This window comes from Palaemon carinicauda, chromosome 4, assembly GCF_036898095.1.
Source record: "Palaemon carinicauda isolate YSFRI2023 chromosome 4, ASM3689809v2, whole genome shotgun sequence".
NCBI lineage: Eukaryota > Metazoa > Arthropoda > Malacostraca > Decapoda > Palaemonidae > Palaemon > Palaemon carinicauda.
The window spans coordinates 171,020,045-171,040,044 of NC_090728.1; the positions used below are offsets into that span (position 1 = coordinate 171,020,045).

At 39.4% G+C, this 20,000-nt stretch overlaps 1 protein-coding gene across 2 annotated transcripts in view; it reads right to left on the reverse strand.

Annotated features, from left to right (window-relative positions):
• LOC137639195 (serine protease 7-like) overlaps positions 1-20,000 on the reverse strand; it is a 117,516-nt gene that overhangs the window by 58,010 nt on the left and 39,506 nt on the right. For both annotated transcript variants that reach the window (XM_068371487.1, XM_068371488.1), the window contains exon 3: positions 15,550-15,664. In XM_068371487.1, coding sequence (XP_068227588.1) covers positions 15,550-15,664 — 115 coding nt within the window. The remainder of the gene's footprint in view (positions 1-15,549; positions 15,665-20,000) is intronic.

Here is a 20,000-nt window from a genome sequence, read left to right on the forward strand (position 1 = left end):
AACAAAACTGAAAAGTTTCTATCGTTATTCAAGAGTGAAAATCTTGAAGGCGATCGTAGAGAAAGTAATTAAGAGGAATTTAATAGTTTTAGAGGACAGTTTTCAGGGCCATGAGAGGTTTTCACTAATCATTCCTCACAGTTCTTGAAATTTAGCCTGGAACATATCACAAGAGAAGAGAATGTAGTTTAAAATGCCAACAGTCAGACTTTCTGTGAGGGTATCATGAGAGAGAGAGAGAGAGAGAGAGAGAGAGAGAGAGAGAGAGAGAGAGAGAGGTACGCATAGTTCCCCGACAAAGGTTTCTTAAGCCGTTGGCAGCTGGTTGAGTCGGAAGGCCGGTATTACAAAAATATAAACAGAAGGACTGGCATTACAAAATATAAACCGAAAAACTGGTATTACAAAATATAAACAGACTAGTATTACAAAATATAAACAGATGGTATTACTAAATATAAGCTGAAAGATTGGTATTACAAAATATAAACAGATTTGTATTACAAAATATAAGCTGAACGACTCTTATTACAAAACATAAGCTGAACGACTCTTATTACAAAATATAAACAGACTAGTATTACAAAATATAAACAGATGGTATTACTAAATATAAGATGAAAGACTGGATTACAAAATATAAAAAGACTGGTATTACAAAATATAAACTGAAAGACTGGTATTACAAAGTATAAACAGACTTGTATTACAAAATATAAGCTGAGAGACTGGTATTACAAAATATAAACAGACTAGTATTACAAAATATAAACAGATGGTATTACTAAATATAAGCTGAAAGATTGGTATTACAAAATATAAACAAATTTGTATTATAAAATATAAACTGAAAGACTGGTATTACAAAATATAAACAGACTAGTATTACAAAATATAAACAGATGATATTACTAAATATAAGCTGAAAGACTGGATTACAAAATATAAACTGAAAGACTGGTATTACAAAATATAAACTGTCTGGCAAATCTGGAACACCTTCCATTCTCATATCGTCCCTGAAGATTATCACGATACCAAAAGTTAAGCTTACTATAGAAATCACTGACAGGTCATAGAGACTGTCTAATGGGATAAAAAAAGGGAAATTGTAACAAATGAAGGGTACTAAAGTGGCATATTCTTCTTCTTCTTCTTCTTCTTCTTCTTCTATTGAAGTCCTTTTTTTTTATTTTGTATATAAGTGAGATTACTTGAGTACCATATGTGGATGAGATCATGACGAGGGGTAGATGGAGATGGTTTGGGCATGCTCTTCACAATTCCCAAGAGAGAATAGTTCACCAAACGTTCAGCTGGGCTCCACAAGGCACTAGAAGAGTTGGATGACCCAGGCCTACATGGCTGAGGACTATGAAGCGCGAAGTAGGATATGATGAAGGGGGAATTATTGAATTAAAAGCTCAAGATATAGACGACTGACGAAATCTAACCGAGGCCCTTTGCGTGTATAGGCGTAGGAGGAAATGATGATGATGGAGGTAGGCAAGGTTGCCTTCTTTTTGTAGGACTTTGCCCCGATTGGCTGCCCTGCCTGACATCTGTAGCGTAAATTCATGATTTGTATGACGTATTTATGAACAAAGTATACTTTGGTCTCTTAAATGCTTATGGATTGAATGTAGTATACTGTAAATCATTCCAGCCACATTTTAGCATTGTCATGTTAGGGAACCATACTTCGATGATACTTGAGTGTAGATACGTATAAAAGGAATTGTGCTATACTTGAGTAATCTTAACTAAACATAAACCTTTTCATTAAAAATGCTTTTAATGAGGAATGTCTATTTCAGAACATTGATATGCAATGCTGTTACAAAAACATTAACTATGCTTGATTTTTTTTATTTTTAATATAATGGTGTGTGTATGTGTGTGTGTGTGCCTGTGTGTGTGTTTAAACTTCCATTGTTTTTTTATCGATTGTTGCAAGTTCAAATTTGCAACAAAGGTTTTTTTTATGTTGAAAAGCCTGACATAAGACTCTTGTTTACATAGAAAGATCTGTTTGAATGTTGCTGCTGTCCTTAAAATATATTGTTTTCATTGTTCATTACTTTTCATATAGTTTATTCATTTCCCTATTTCCTTACCTCACTGGGTTATTTTTCCATGTTGAAGCCCTTAGGCTTATAGCATCCTGCTTTTCCAACTAGGGTGGTAACTTAGCTGATAATAATAATAATAATAATAATAATAATAATAGTGTTAGAAATACTCGATTGTCTGATTGTCTGAGTAGATTAAAACTATCTGGCATGGTCTTTCTTAAAAAAAAAAAAAAAAAAAAAAAGTCCAAGTTATTGTTTCTGGAACAGCATCGTATGCCTGTGTTTGTGCTCTGAACTAGCCTTTCCTCATGAAAAGCATGAAAAGACATAATTTTATTCATACAATCACATTACACTACCAGAGTTCTATCTAGATTCCGTTTCCTATTTCAGGAAATCTGTTTCCCATCAACCGGGGAATTTATATGCCACGTATGTCCGGGAATTCCCCGTTCTTCAGCCATCCTTTCAGGATTTCAATTTGAACGAATTGCATCAAACAGCGAGTCTGGAATTGTGAAGTTGGTCGAGGTGAGAGTTAAACATGGCGTTCGCTCGTCAGAATCACGATGAGATAGGATAGTTATGATCACTAAGTGCAGAGAGAGAGAGAGAGAGAGAGAGAGAGAGAGAGAGAGAGAGAGAGAGAGAGAGAGAGAGAGAATTAGTTTTGAGATTTTCAGAGAATGTGTGAATCAGTTATGACATTTTCTATGCAACAACCATCATCCTTTGCAATATGATAACAGTCAGTATTATTATTATTATTATTATTATTATTATTATTATTAGTAGTAGTAGTAGTAGTAGTAGTAGTAATAGTAGTAGTAGTAGTAGTAGCTAAGCTACTACTCTAGTTGGAAAAGCCGAAAAGCAGGATGCTATGACCCCAAGGACTCCAACAAGGAAAAATAGCCCAGTGAAGAAAGGTCATAACGAAATAAATTAACTATAAGAGAACTATAAGTAATGAACTATTTTAATCACCTATGAATGAAGACACAGGCGCTATTAGGTCCCAAAATCAAGATTTTGTGACGACACTAAAATTAAAAAAAAAATCCTGAATGAATTCAGATGGCAGCTCCGTCAAACTCTGGCAATATGTTCCCAGCAGCTGCGATACTCGGGGACCGAGTAATCCGACTTTACAGAGGAATGTGAACTTAATTAAATGAAATCCTCTTGCAACTGAACATTCGGTGTATTACGGGGAACCAGGAATTGTAGACCTGACCTGCACCGAATGTTACTCCTGGGAGCTATGATAGACAATAAAGTGACATTTCTTTTTTGTGGTTTATATCCAATTTCGAGTAGATTTTATTATTATTATTATTATTATTATTATTATTATTATTATTATTATTATTATTATTATTATTATTAACTATGCTACAATCCTAGTTGAAAAAGCAGGAGGCTTTAAGCTAAAAATCTCCAACAGGGAAAAATAGCCCAGTGAGGAGAGGAAACAAAGAAATAAATAAACTAGAAGATTAATGAACAGATAAAATAAAATATTTTAAGAACAATAACAACATTAAAAGATATATTTCATATATAAACTGTAAAAAATAAAAATAAACAAGAGAAATAAGATAGAACAGTTTGCTTGAGTGTACTGTGGTTTTGATGGCTTAAACTGTATTTAAACGAATTTGAATGTAGATGTGTGGACCTGACTTGATAATTTCGATAATTTTTAACTCTGTAGATATGAGTCTTTTTTGTCGATGGAATAAGAATCTAGTGTGAAATTTAAGTCTAAATTCACTCTTATTAAATAGATAAATCCATATGGAAGGCTTTATTTATATCAGAATGAAATCATATATTTTGAATTAATAAACATGACTAAAATTCATGTCTCATCCTTGATTTGACTTTAGAACCAAAATGATGATTTCACACACGGGAGGGTTATTTCAGCGAATAATCATAGTAAAACAGAAGGTTTATAACACTTTATTAATACTTCCAACCTCCAACCTGGAATTTTTATTTTATTTTTTTTTATCTTTTTTTTCTTTTTTTTTTTTTTTTTTTTTTTAGCACTATCCCCTCTTCCATTGTTTCATCTTGCTGTCTTGACTTAACCTTATTTTACATTTATTGGACTTTTCCAAATTGCATATATATATATATATATATATATATATATATATATATATATATATATATATATATATATATATATATATATATATTGGGCTCAAGCCATGTCGTCCTGATGGAAGTTCCTATAGGGTAGCTTCCTAGGGTATATTACAACTACGGAGATATTCCCAGAGAATTTACCTTAAGGTACCAGAATTCTAACTCCTGGAGCGAGTATCCCTCGTGAAAGGGATATCGCGATATATCAGAGGACGTATTCTTGACACGCCACATGGCAATCTGCATCCTGGACAGAGATTTCGTCTCGTAGGAGGGATTGGCAAGAAACGAATTCGGGAAAGAAAAGGGGAGCCGCTCCCAAGGCTTCCCTATCCTCCGATTCGTATGCGTGCCTGGCGCCAATCCTGGCGCCATCTGTATTCCTTTTTGCGTAGGTTAACAACTCGGTGTTTTTTCCTGTGTTTCTCGCAAATCTTGGATTTATTCTACTTTTTCATGGCTTCTCCGTCTTCGTTGGCCTCTGATAAGTTGAGTATAATGTCTTTTATGTATAAATGTAGGCTCTTGGTAAAATTTTGAGTGATTAATAGGATTAATCTTTGATACAAGAGCCGTAGCCTACCAGAGGCGTCCTGGACGCTGTCGCTCGCTAGGTATAAATTTAGTTAGTCAGAGCGACATTCCTGGTTGTTTTGCTTTAATAAATTTTAGCTAATTAGCATTACATAGGATTTCCTTTCGTGCTTAGTATTATTTGGCGAAGTATTCGCCATTCTGGCCTACGCTAGGCCATGTAGCCTGGTCGTTTGGTCCTAGTACTTCATGCATGATTTTGGTTTTTCCGAGTGTAATTAAAATTTTATTGAAGCTTTAGGCTATATTTTATACATTTAAGACTGTGTGGAATATTTCCAAGATAGTATACGAGTGAGTTTCGGTGATTTAGGTAATCGATTCTCTTGGTGCCTAGGCTAGTTGCTTATGGAGCCTTAGTATACTTTATCATACTCCCCGGTTGCTTTCTTTTCTTCGGAGAAGGTATGCAATCCCTTTCCCTCTGTTTAAGCCTTGGGCTTATCCCTAAGTGGTTTTTTCCGAATTTATTTTCGATAAAACTATACTGGGGTGTTACTGTACCTTCCTGTTCCTGTAGTATGGTTCAAGAGGGACAGAACAACAGAGTTTTTTAGTCTGAGTCTGTGTTGTCTGGCTTGGGGCTGAGTCCCCCTCGCTGGCCTGACACAGACAAAGGGAGCTTAGCTCCCTTAGGTCACTACCGAAGGTTTCTGTGGATATGATTCCTTCTTTTGTGATCTACCAGACTAGTCCTTGTTGCTGTTCTCGGGGAGGATAAGTTTCTTTCCCTGGGAGTAGCAACACCTTCCTTGCTTTGGTGCTCTGGGAGCTGGCAAGTATTGCTGGCCTTCCCCCTTAGATCTCCCTTAGGCTAAGATAAGTTTCTTGGCTGCGGATGATCTGTCACTAAAGCAAGGTTGGTAGGACCCTCTTGTCCCTTCCCCCTCTTTCTCCGTAATGGCCTAGCCATTACTGTACTGTACGTCATTCTACATCTGGACGTAGTATAGGTTAGGATGTGGAATTGACTCAGCCCCTTGCCGGCCGGCAGAGCTGCTGGCCGGCAAGGGTCTTATGTTTTCGAGTGCTGCCCGGACCTCTCTTGGTCCCTCATCCATGCCTGCCTGTAGAGCCAGACGGCATTGGTCAGGAAGCCTGAATTAGTTTCTCCCCTTCCTTATATGCACTCTTTCGGTTGCCGGGCTTGGAGGTTGTGTACACTCTTATCCCGGCATCCATTCTATTTTTCTTCTAGTGCTGTACCTGACCCGGCTGCCGGCCTATGAGGCCGGCAGCCGGGCAGGTGTAGTCCTCTGGTTCTTTTGCTGCCGGCTGGCATCGGTCTTGTACCTTTGCCGGCCGGCTTATGTCAGCCCTTGTCTGCCGGTCACCAAGAGTGTGGCCGGCAGCTGGGTACTACCTTGTGTAGTTGCTGGCCGGCAGCCATTGCCGGCCAACATTGGCTGTTACCGGCCGGCAGTTGCTGCCGACCGGCACATGCATTTGAACCAGAGTGCTGCCGCCTTATAGCTGTTAAGTAGTATACTTTAAAGCTAGTTATGGTGTGTGCCGGCCGGCAAAGGCAGGCCGGCACGCATCCCCCTATACTGTACTAGTATTCTTCAGTATAACATATACAGTAAGAAGAAAACTATGGTAAGGGTTTTGGTACAGCACTGTGTCTTCTAACACTATTGTGTTTTCTCGCACATCCCTTTGCTGTTGCCCTACAGATAGGAAAGTGAGTTCTTTCCTGTCTATTATCCAGGTTTTTAAAATCATTGCTTAGGTGTGAGCTCCACCTGTTTCCTCTGGAAACTTTGCATTGGTTACTCTAGAAGAGATTAACCATTTGATTTTATTATCTGGAAGGCTGCAGCAGTGGGTTGTGAGGGAAACACAAGTGTGTGTCTTTCCTTTCTGAATTGTTATGCTATACTAATGCATATCCAGTGATACATAGTTCACTTGATACTCATGGAAATTTCTTCTCTTTACAGAAGGACACTCCGAAGTGGGGAAGTGCTTTCTGCAACGTCCGCAGCAAGAACCTCTGCGGACATGAGTTTTGTAGGAGACACGCAGCATACGCTGTCTTCAAGGATGATCTCCGGTATTGGCAGGTATGTAATGTGTGCACTAACCTGATTACTGAAACCTTTAATTTCCCTAGGACAGAGGAATCAAGGGATATAGCTAGGAAGAAGCTTCGTACCTGGGTAAGGAGCTTCCAAAAGAACACTTCTGGCCCTTATCTTCCAAGTGAGAAGATGAGGGCGTATCTTTTCCCTAAGGCATCAGCTGATGCAGTGATTCCCCAGCCTCAAGAGGAGATCCCCTAAGTTCAGATCCAGGTGGATGCTGAAGTCGCGGTCGCGATGCAAGACATCCAGTTAGATGACAGGATGTCTGATGTGGACGGGTGTCGGGAGGAAGACCTCCTGGCAGAAGCCCAGGATGAAGTTCAAGCCCCAGACGTTGTAGAGGTAGACGTCGACGAGGTGTCGGCTACTCCGGTTCAGATTCCGGAGCCTATTCCCTCTACATCGGCCGGTCTCCCAGTAGAGCTGGGACAGGCCCTCTCTTCTATTGTTGGAATGATCCAACAAATGCAGAAGGAGAATCAGGAGAAGGCGGCTGCAATGGAACTGCGAATGCAGTGCCTTGCAGAATCACATGGGCCTCAGAAAAAGCTCAATGTGAAAGACCTTCCCTTGTGCTCAGATGCTAACCCATGGAGGTATGCTGAGCACATGCCGATGACGACTGGAAAGATCGTCATCTCGGATAAGCTGGGCTCAGTTCCCCTGGAGGAGGTGGAATTCTGGCCCAGCAAGGCATCATATCCGGACTGTTATGTCCGGCTGAGGAAGGAACCAGCTTCAAAGGAGGAGACAGAGCCGAAGGAGGTCATAGTGATGGACCATGCTAAGGCTCAAGATCTACTTTCACCCTCGATGAAAGAGAGGGGCTTCTCTAACTCAAAGGTAGCCGCATTGAATAGGAAGCTCCCTTCCTTTCTGTCCTCGCCTACTAGAGCCTTCCCCTTTTTACAGAAAAGGTTTTCTGGCTGTACTAAAAGCAGTCGAGGCCGGCAAGTCTTGCCCCTCCCTAGAGGAGTGTAAATCCTTGTCGCTGGCCCTGCCTATGGACCACAAAGACTGGAAGGACGTCCATCTTACGTTCTCAGTTGGAAAGTTGGAGGCTGATATTGCCGGACGTCAGTTCGGCGAGGACCTCCCTAAGCTGTCTGACTTTCTTTTGCGAAGAGAGTTCGATACAAAAGAAAGACTGACTGCCTCAATGTCTCTTCAGACTACCCTCGAGACGATGGCAAGTGACCCCAAGGTCCATGAAATGTTCATGATAGTGGCCAAGTCTCATCTGGCCACAGTGACGAAGGACCTTTATGGCTTCGTCAAGGCAAGGAGAGCTTGTAGGGAGTTCGTGTTTACCTCGGCTACGGTGAGGCACGAGCCAAGGAAACTAATCTCCTCCAACATTTGGGGAAAAGACCTTTTCCCTACCGACTTGGTCAAAGAAGTTGTTGATAAGGCCGCCTTGGAGAATAGAAACCTTCTCCAGAAGTGGGGCCTGGCTATCAAAAGAAAGTCTTCCCCGGATGAGGGTCCTCAACCAAAGAGGAAGACTAGGAGGACTAGGCCACCGTCTCGGCCAGCCAAGCCTCTTAGACAGCAACAGAAACTGCAATTACCATTGCCCCCAGTGCCCCAGATCGTGGCACAAACCCCGACCACTTTTCAGTGGGTACCCCAGGCCGTGTCGACACAGTCCACGGCATTCACCCCAGCGTTCGAAGGGCAGTCTACTTCCTTTCGAGCAAAGCCTAGTGGAGCAGCCAGAGGCTCGTCTAGACGCCCCTCAAGGGGAAGGGGATTCAGGGGTGGTCGTGGTCAGGAAGGCAAGACCTCAGGACGGCAGTCCAAGTGAGGTGATACCGGTAGGAGGGAGACTTCTGAAATTTCGGGATCGGTGGACCTTCGATCCCTGGGCCCACAGCCTACTCAAGAATGGACTGGGCGGGAGATGGTACAGCACTCCACCCCCGTGCCTTTGGTTTTTCCAACACTCCACCCCCGTTATGGAGGAGTACGTTCAAGAACTGTTGGAGAAAAAAGGTGATCCGAAGGGTGAAGCCCATCAATTTCTAAGGGAGGCTGTTTTGTGTTCCCAAGAAAGACTCGGAAAAGCTCAGAGTCATTCTGGACTTGTCGCCACTCAACAAGTTCATAGTGAATTGCAAATTCAAAATGCTAACACTGCAACACATAAGGACCTTACTGCCCAAGAGGGCATATTCCGTCTCTATAGACTTGTCAGACGCCTATTGGCACATTCCAATTAGCCATCGACTCTCCCCCTACCTAGGGTTCAGGCTACAACGAAGACTATACGCCTTCGGAGCCATGCCATTCGGGCTAAACATAGCCCCAAGGATTTTTACGAAGCTTGCGAGCGTAGCTCTCAAACAATTACGCCTAAAGGGAATTCAGGTAGTAGCCTACCTGGACGACTGGTTGGTGTGGGCAGCATCCGAGTCAGAATGCTTGCAAGCTTCCAGTCAAGTGATCCAGTTCCTAGAGTACCTAGGCTTCAAGATCAACAGAAAAAGTCTCGACTTTCTCCATCTCAAAAGTTCCAGTGGCTGGGAATCCACTGGGACCTTTTGTCACACCGTTTCTCCATCCCGGCGAAGAAAAGGAAGGAGATAGCGGGTTCTGTCAAGAGACTTCTAGATTCCGAAAGGATATCAAGACGCGAGCAGGAGAGGGTACTGCGCTCTCTCCAGTTTGCTTCGGGGACAGACCCAGTGCTAAGAGCACAGCTAAAGGATGCAATCGGAGTTTGGAGAAGTTATGCATCAAACGCGCGAAGAGATCTGAGAAGACCAGCCGCTTCGGCTAAGTACTCTTCTCAGGCCTTGGTCCCAAGCCAGACATCTAAAGAAGTCGGTTCTTCTTCAGCCACCTCCCCCGTCGGTGACGATTCACTCAGACACCTCGAAGGAGGGATGGGGAGGTCACTCTCATCGGAAAAAAGTCCAGGGGACTTGGTCCAAGCTATTCAAGACCTTTCACATAAAACTTTCTAGAAGCTAGGGCAGTGCTCCTTACCTTAAAGAAAGTCTCCCCGCGTCACTTGATCCAAATAAGGTTGGTGATAGACAGCGAGGTAGTTGTGAGATACTTGAATCGACAAGGATCGAGGTCACCACCTCTCAACCAGGTGATGTTGGCCATCTTCCGATTGGCGGAAAAGAAGAAGTGGTACCTGTCGGCAGTTCACCTTCAAGGAGTCTGCGATGTGACAGCGGACGCTCTATCCAGGTTCACACCGATAGAGTCGGAATGGTCCTTAGACGCAGGATCATTCTCCTTCATTCTGAATCAGTCCCAGAACTGCAGATAGACCTCTTTGCGACGAAAGACAACAAGAAGTTGCCCCTGTACGTGCCCCGTACGAGGACCCCTTAGCGGAAGCAGTGGACGCGATGTCCCTCGACTGGAACAGATGGTCCAAGATTTATCTGTTCCCTCCTCACAACCTTCTGTTGAGGGTCCTCAACAAACTGAGATCCTTCAAGGGGTAGCGGCAATAGTGGCCCACAAGTGGCCGAACAGCGTGTGGTTCCTCCTGGCATTGGAACTGTAGCTGAAGTTTGTACCGCTACCAGATCCAGTTCTGACCCAGCGAGTCCAGAAGTCAACTGTCTGCGCTTCATTACAGAAAACCCGGACCCTGCAGCTCATGATTTTCTCTCCCTAGCGGTGAGAAAGCGTTTCGGGATTTCGAAAGCCAGCATAGACTTCCTTGAGGAATATAAGTGCAAATCTACTAGAAGGCAATATGAGTCATCTTGGAGAAAATGGGTGGCCTTTTGTCAAGGCGAAGAATCCGCAGGAGATCTTGACAGACTTCTGCTTATCTTTCTTCTCCACCTCCATGGTCAAGGATTGGCAGCTAACACGATTTCAGCGTGTAAGTCTGCTTTGACAAGACCCATTCTATATGCCTTCCAGGTCGACCTAGGTAACGAGATCTTTAATAAAGTCCCGAAAGCCTGTGCTAGGCTCAGACCTTCAGCACCTCCAAAGCCCATTTCATGGTCTTTAGACAAGTTCTTCATTTCGCTTCTCTGTTGAGCAATGAAGAGTGTGCATTAAAGGATTTGACACAAAAAGTTATTTTCCTATTTTGCACTCGCGTCCGGGGCCAGGGTTAGTGAGATTGTAGCCTCTCGAGAGAGGCAGGTCGTGTTCAGTTCCTGGATGGGGGAGAACTGAACCTGTTTCCGGATCCTACGTTTCTCGCCAAGAATGAGTTACCCACCAACAGGTGGGGTCCCTGGAGAATCTGCCCTCTGAAAGAAGATGCATCTCTATGTCCAGTAGAATGCCTAAAGGTCTATCTTCATAGAACTTCAGACTTCAAGGGTGGTCAACTATTCAGGGGAGAAACATCAGGCTCAAATTTATCTCTGAATCAACTCAGAGCGAAAATCACATATTTTATTCGCAGAGCGGATCCTGACAATACACCCGCAGGTCACGATCCGAGGAAAGTTGCCTCATCCTTAAATTTCTTTAATTGTATGGATTTTGAACATCTCCGTTCATACACTGGCTGGAAGTCTTCCAGAGTGTTCTTTCGCCACTATGCGAAGCAAGTAGAGGAACTAAAAGAGATCTGTGGTAGCAGTGGGTCGCGGTGTTAACCCTACTGTTTAACTCTGCGAGGAACAGTGGTCTTAATTGGGACGATTAATTCCAGGGTGAGTGTGTAGTTACATACTGTACTACAAACTAAGTGAGGGCACTGTGTTGCCCATGCAGACTGTTCCATTTCCGAAGGTGAACCTAGCATAAGTGCAGACATGTGTGCCGAGCGTTTCTAACGCTAATGTCATTGATTTGTAATACAGGCTTTTATGACTTTGATACCTCGGTATCTTAAAAGTGGCATTTAATGTTTTTTCTTTCAGACAAACAAGCTCTGTTTACTATCATACTTATGCTTAAAGTTTTGGGTTATCCTCTTCTTATGTATATATATATATAATTGTGGTTAACCTGTCTATTTATTGCCTGTCAATAATCTGGTTCTTGAGAACCTTGCGTCTCCTTCACCTGTGTCAATTTATTGGTATAATTGAGCATTCATTCTATGTACCTTATCTGGGATAAGTTGCATTGGTTTTCCTCCTATGCGGATATAAAACCTTTGTCCAATACAAGTATTGTGCGGAGAACTGGTCGATATTTCATATTGACGCAGTGGTTCTTTACAAACTATGCTTTACTTAATATAGGGCGAGACCACTATATTAGCTTGCCTGGTATTCATACATAGGTATATGTACTCTTCGAGACTTTTCCAGAGTCTAGTAGGACTCTTCCCTGTAGGGGGCAGGAAGCTCTAACATGGTTTATAGTTAGTTGAAAAGATGTATAACGGTAACATCTTAGGTCTCTAGGTCTAGTCGACCGGGAAAAATTACATCCGGGGAGTACGGCACGTTCTGAGAATCCACAGATACAGTAATGCTCTGGTACACTTCCATCAGGACGACATGGCTTGAGCCCAAAAAACGGATTTTGAGCGAAGCGAAAAATCTATTTTTGGGTGAGATGGCCATGTCGTCCTGATGGACCCGCCCTTGCCTTTCTAAGAAAGGGCTGTAGGACCCCTCCCTACATACAGTATCTGTAGCACCTCGTGTACGCTACAAGGAATACAGATGGCGCCAGGATTGGCGCCAGGCACGCATACGAATCGGAGGATAGGGAAGCCTTGGGAGCGGCTCCCCTTTTTCTTTCCCGAATTCGTTTCTTGCCAATCCCTCCTACGAGACGAAATCTCTGTCCAGGATGCAGATTGCCATGTGGCGTGTCAAGAATACGTCCTCTGATATGTCGCGATATCCCTTTCACGAGGGATACTCGCTCCAGGAGTTAGAATTCTGGTACCTTAAGGTAAATTCTCTGGGAATATCGCCGTAGTTGTAATATACCCTAGGAAGCTACCCTATAGGAACTTCCATCAGGACGACATGGCCATCTCACCCAAAAATAGATTTTTCGCTTCGCTCAAAATCCGTTATATATATGATAAATTTTTGCACATTTAGACGTGTTTTTCATATTTAAATAAGCCATATATTTTTGATACATTAATGTCTGGGGCTCTGATCCCGAGGTCGTTAAGCACCTCGGCACCAAATGGCCTCCTCAGCCCCAGCGCTGGGCTATAACGTCAAAAATTTCATCTCCTCTCAGTCTCCAAAGACCACGAGGGCCAAGCTGATTGAGGGAAAAAAAATATGATAAACAATACATTCTCTTTTCATACTGTACGATAGGGGTTTTAAGACTTTCCTCTTAACGTGGATTCCGAACCTGTAACTTCCATTAAATCAAGGATATTTATGATGAGATTTACCATCCGAGTTCCACTCGCTTGACGCCGACGTAAGCCACGAAACGATTTCATGATTTCTTTCATCGGGGAAATTAGACAGAAATGTCATTACCCTGATTACGTGCGTGAGGAGATGAAAATAGAAGAATGCAGACTAGCACAAAAAAAAAAGAAAAAAAAAAAGAAGAAGAATAGAGGTGGAGGGAGGGAGGGAGTGAGGGAGAGGAGTACGACGAAGAGTAAACTATCAAAGGACTTGGCTATCGATTAGCCAGCAGGTCGCAGGGCTGCCAACTCGCGCAGGTTCAAACCCGAGTCTCTTCATATATAACCTTTCTTCATTTTCTCAGCCTAGGCGAGCTTGGAGGAGACTTTTTCTTCTTACTTTTTTTTAGTTGCTGGGTTTTTTCTTTATTTTGGAAAGGCGATTGTCTTTCAAGAAGCCTTAGGCGCTGCTTCCAGAATAGGAAGCTTTGTGGCGAGGGAAGGAAGAGAAAGGGGCTGTTAAAACAGGAGCGCCAGGAGTAGGAGGGGGGGAATTGTAGGATGCATTTGGGAGGGAGGAAGGCAAAGGACTGGCAGGATGAGAGAGAGAGAGAGAGAGAGAGAGAGAGAGAGAGAGAGAGAGAGAGAGAGAGAGAGAGATTTTCTGGTTAGTTCTCAATCTCAGTTTCGAGAGGATATAGATTCAAAATCTTCAAGTTATTAGAACTTTTGTAATGAGAAAAATCAAAATTCGAAGATCTCAGGTAACGAGGATTTTTATTTACTCGAAATCAAAGGATCCAACGGGGAAAAGCATCCATGAACTAGAAAAGCACTCTGAGACTGCAGACCTCCGCCAAGGCAGCTTATTTCTCGAGGTTAGGGTTTGTTCAGTCGAACTTCCGCTTGACCTTGACCTTGACCTTTGACCTAGAACTTTCAAATTAAATCACTTCTAAGTCTTAACATGGCAATTAATCCCTGAAAGTTTAACTACTCAATGGGTAAAATTGCGACCATAAAGTTGTTCACAAATAAACAAACAGACAAACAAACAAACATCGGGTGAAAACATAACCTCCTTCCAACTTCGTTGGTGGAGGTAACTAAGAAAACAAACGAAGAATCACAGACATCATCCGAAGAAAAGACTGATGAAAAAATATAAAAGTTCGAACGTGCCGAATTCATTATCCCTTTCTCTCTCTTTTTTTTTTTTTTTTTATTTTCGTTTTCAGTCTCCTAGTTGAAAAGAAATGAGTCCAAAAGGTGACGATTTCCGATTAGGTGAGACCTTCGATTTCCACCTTTTCCCATTAAGTCACACATGCTAAATCACCGCCATTATTTTCTCATATTTTTATCCTGAGGAAAATAGCTTACTTAATGAGGTTATCCTTTAGATGAGCTGTTCAGTAAAGACAAAATCAAAAAACCTTTTTTTACGACCTGAGTAATTTTTTTTAGGTAGTTTTGGAACCTCTGGATATAGAATTTATTACTTGGTTTTATTTATTTTTTACGCACACATATAATATAAATGTAATATACACGCACTTATATATATATATATATATATATATATATATATATATATATATATATATATATATATATATATATATATCTGTCTTTCTATCTGTGCATTGTATACACATTCACACACACCTATATATATATATATATATATATATATATTAATACATATGTGCGTATGCTTATCTATATAATCACATGCATACACATACACACACACACACACACACACACACACATATATATATATATATATATATATATATATGTGTGTATATGTATGGATATATATATATATACATACATATATATATATATATATATATATATATATATATACATATATATATATATATATATATATATATATATATATATATATGTATGTATATATATATATATATATATATATATATATATAGTATCATATATATATATATATATCATACATATATATATATATATATATATATACTATATATATATATATATAATCGCAAATTGAAAGATCATAAGAATCTCTACTAAATCTGCAGACATCATCTAGAATCTAGATTGTCCATTACAGTAATATATTATAATTAGCCCAAAAAAACTTTACGTCGTGGCATCTCACTCGCAGATTATGCAGAGAAGAACTGTGGCAATCAATTAAAACGAAAGCTACGAATTTAATGTCTCCCAAACCCTAGCTCATAAGGATTGTGAGCCTCAGTGGGACTCCAACCCGTGTCCTGCCAAATAGGGACGTTTCCAACACCCACCACAAGTTGTTACATTTCAATTCTCTGCATCCAACATTAGATTAATGACTTACTTTAAAATTTTTCGGAGGCTCGAAGCAGCGTTTGGGTCACTAAGGATATTAAGAACGGATGGGCACTGTCTTACGCCGACGCACTGACCTCGGTTACCATCGAAAGTTCTGCATCCTGAGGAAACGAAGGGAGATTTAAAATTGTAATATATGATTAAAATGCATCTGAAGATTAGATGTTAAGATACTGCAAATCACCGGGTAGCTAAACGCCAGTTTGAAGATGATTTACCATTCTGCTGATAATATTCAACACTTAGTATACCTGTAGAATAAATGTTTATATCATGATATAATTATGGAATCATATGATTGATTATAGTATTGTCATCATTTGAATGAATAAAATTCTTCCAACTACTTGCATTTTAGAAGTTAAAAATTATATAAGAGAATTACACATATAGGCTAATGAAAGATTTCAATTTGTCTACGAGGAAAAGTGAATTTTTTTTTCTAATATCAGAGAAATGATATATATTCTAAATAAAGTTCTAGAGACCAAAATCAAACACAAATAGATACACATACTAATCCACGCTGCACTGTACATGAAATAGTTTTTCTGAAACAACAACCAGTCCCAAAATGGAAAAAATAAACAAAATAACGTTTAAGGAGGATAAAACCATCTGAATTACATTTGCATGCAGATGTGTTTTTGTACTCTCTTAGGCACGCCGGAGAGAAACACGAAGAAAGAAAAATTGTATGTGAGAAATAAGAAATTAAAGGTGGGATCTGTATCAATTTTTTTTATTTGTCTTGAAACAGCAACTTCGACGTCTCCAGGAATTATTACACCCAATTCCCTTGATTACTTCGCTAATTAGAATTAAAAGTTCAATTTCGTATGTTTGCGAAACCTGACTAATTGACCCAAATTACCGTATCCTACCGAGACTTGCTGGTGAAAAGAATAGTCAAGATCTTATCAACTAAATAACTGCATCTCCAAACATGACTAATACATTTCCAGATGCTATTGGAATATTCTTGGAATGTAGTGAATCATTTTGCCAATTTCAATGACACTAACTGATATTCCTGATTAAAGACGATATTCACAGAGTATTGAAAAAGATTATATTAATAATTTTATCATAAATCTTCCGTCATTTTTATGCCCCTCCCCCCCCCGAAAAAAATGAAGAAAAATTACATATTGAACCCGGGTACAACTCACGTCACCCTGGTGTTTTATGGAAGGAATATTGCGGAATTCACTCTGGTCGAACTGAATATTCATGTATTTGTTACTGTTTTTAGAATGATTTATTGTTAATTTGTTCTCATCATTTATTTATTTCCTTATTTCCTTTCCTCACTGGGCTATTTTTCCCTATTGGAGCCCTTGGGCTTATAGCATCTTGCTTTTCCAACTAGGGTTGTAGCTTGGCTAGTAATAATAATAATAATAATAATAATAATAATAATAATAATAATAATGTATTACTGCCAACTACGTCTCTTCAATGAAGATGAAGGAAATGATGAGGAATATTCAGAATTAACGTTGATCATGTTTTAGATATAAGGTTCAGTTTCACTTCATCTCTGTTAGATTACCTAGATGTCTCATCTTATGAATAAGTTGACAATTCTATTAATTCTTTATTATTATCATTTCAAGTAGATGCATCGTTTTCGTTCAGATTATTATTATTATTATTACTATTATTATCATTATAATTATTATTATTATTATTATTATTATTATTATTATTATTATTATTATTATTATTATTATTATTATTATTATTATTATTAATTTTGTAATAGATCTAGAGAATACGTTTCGAAGTAAATTTATTCTTCAATGATTTTAAGGACATAGTTCATATGAACAGGACTCCATACATGCTTATGCTTTAGATTTAAATCTCCAAAGCGACTGATGATTATTTTTGCTTTGTTGCATATACCATCTTCATGTAATTACTCATGAAATTTGTCAAATAAAGGCAGTCCATGGGAAAATTACGGTATGGAAAGTTGTTGATATCATAATCATCCTAATAGTCAGGCCTTCTCCTTCATGAGGCTCAATGCTTCGCAGTATTCTAGAAGTTTTATTCCAGCTGTGACCAAGTTGTGGAATGATCTTTTTATTCGGGCAGTTGAATCGGTAGAACTTAAAAACCTCACTGTTGCACTAAATGTTTTCATGTTGAACAGATTGACATAAGTCTTTTTATAGTTTATATATGAAATATCTGTTTTGATGTTGTTACTGTTTTTAAAATATTTCATTTTAATTGTTCATTATTTCTCATATCGTTCATCTATTTCCTTATTTTCTTTTCTCACTAGGCTATTTTTCCGGGTTGGAGCCCTTGGGCTAATAGCATCCTGCCTTTCCAACTAGGGTTATAGCTAAGGCAATAATAATAATAATAATAATAATAATAATAATAATAATAATAATGGCATCAACCCCAGTTTCATAAGTTTATTAAAGAAATAAATGTAAGACTACACAATAAGTCATTTTGGGCAATTACGAGTAGCGAAAGATAACGAACAATTGTTCTTGAGGGATCAAGTACTTCAGTGTGTACTTTCTTCTTGGTAAGGATTGGAGAAACTCTTCAGCTATGGTAAGCATCTCTTATAGTGGAAGAACACTCCAAAATCAAACCATTATTCGCTAGTCTTGGGTAGTGTCATAGTCTGTGTACTATAGTCTCCCACTGTTTTTTTGTTAGGGGTCTCTTGCTTGAGGGTACACTAAAGCACGCCATTCTATCTGCATTGTTATTTCATTTCCTCACTGGGCTATTTTCTCTATTGGAGCCCCTGGCCTTTTAACGTATCCTGCTTTTCAAATTAGGGGTGTAGCGGAGCTAGTAACTTATTCAAAACATCTACTATATTTTTTTGATATAGTATTACATAAGCACCGATGTGTTATAATCTATCATAATTTTCTTATAAAACATTTATAACTCATTACAGTATTAGTTCTCTCTTATTCGATGTCAGGATGCCAGAAAACTTCAAATAATTCATATTCTCTAATAATGATAATAATGGAAATAAATGCGTAAACTTCATTAATATAATAGATAAATGCTTAATGCAAAAGCTTTTAAAGCAAATTCTTCCGCTAGCGCACCAGGAAAAGAAACAAATAAGTAATTCGCTGAAGGCTATATTTGCTGGAGAAAACCAAATATACCGTGAAGATGGACTTGGCCCAGCTAAAAGGGCCTCTTAGAGAGGGAAGGATTAATAGTTTTCCGCGTGAAAAATCAGCGCTGGGAAGAACCTGTGGGAGGGTCGAAGCTTCATCAGTGTTTTCAGGCACCACTGGCCTGGAATTGCAAGGTAAATAAGAACGAAATTTGATGATGATTTGGAGAGAGAGAGAGAGAGAGAGAGAGAGAGAGAGAGAGAGAGAGAGAGATTTTGATGGAACTCTTCTTTTTGGGAAGACTTCAACGCCTAAGTTCATTCTGAAGCAGAAATTAGAACTTCACGTAGCAAAAAAAAAAAAAAAAAAAAAAAAATGATTAAAAGTAGCAACTTGAAGTAAGTTCTTGACATCATGATAATTATAATCGGGAAATGAGGCTTCTTTAACAAAATGTTATTAGATTCAACTGCTAGTTCTACATCACTAATTTTGTATAATATCCTTTTTATTTGTTAAAGACTGACTTACTGATGACAAGCTCTCTGTGTAACTGCGTGAAGCGGCTCAGGTATTTCGTAGAGTGAATGTCACGGTAACTGTTGCCTTTTTTTTTCATTTGAGCCAACCTCTGTCAAGGATAGGGACATATATGTCATCTGTTACCATCTGCATCCTAGAAACCAAAGTTGTTACCAAGTAGGTTAACTAATGTCTATATGGGACATTGTGTACCCGAGCTGTCAAAAATGACGTCTAAATATTTCGACAGATATGCACACACAAGCACAGGAACACAAACACAGATTCAACCCTTCCCACCATCTCCCCCATTATTAACAACAACCCTCTGGTTCGGCAATTTGTAGGAAAGTGTGGTTTTCGAGTGTACCTCTCGGAGTAACCCCCACTCACCAGGGTATGACTACTCCCTATCTCCCCTGAGTGTGACAGGATGTATATATATATACATATATATATATATATATATATATATATATATATATATGTATATATATATATACACACACACATATATATATATATGTATATACATATATATATATATATATATATACACACACCCACATATGTATATATATATATATATATATATACATATATATATATATATATATATATATATATATATATATATATATATATATATATATGTAATCAGACACTTACTCTATTATGTTGTATAGGGGAGATTATGAACCGTCGTCAAATACATCAAATTTCGTCTGTTCTTGAAAAACCTGGAGCGATTACTCTCTTTTCCATAGTGAATTCCGACGATGAGGGCAACGAA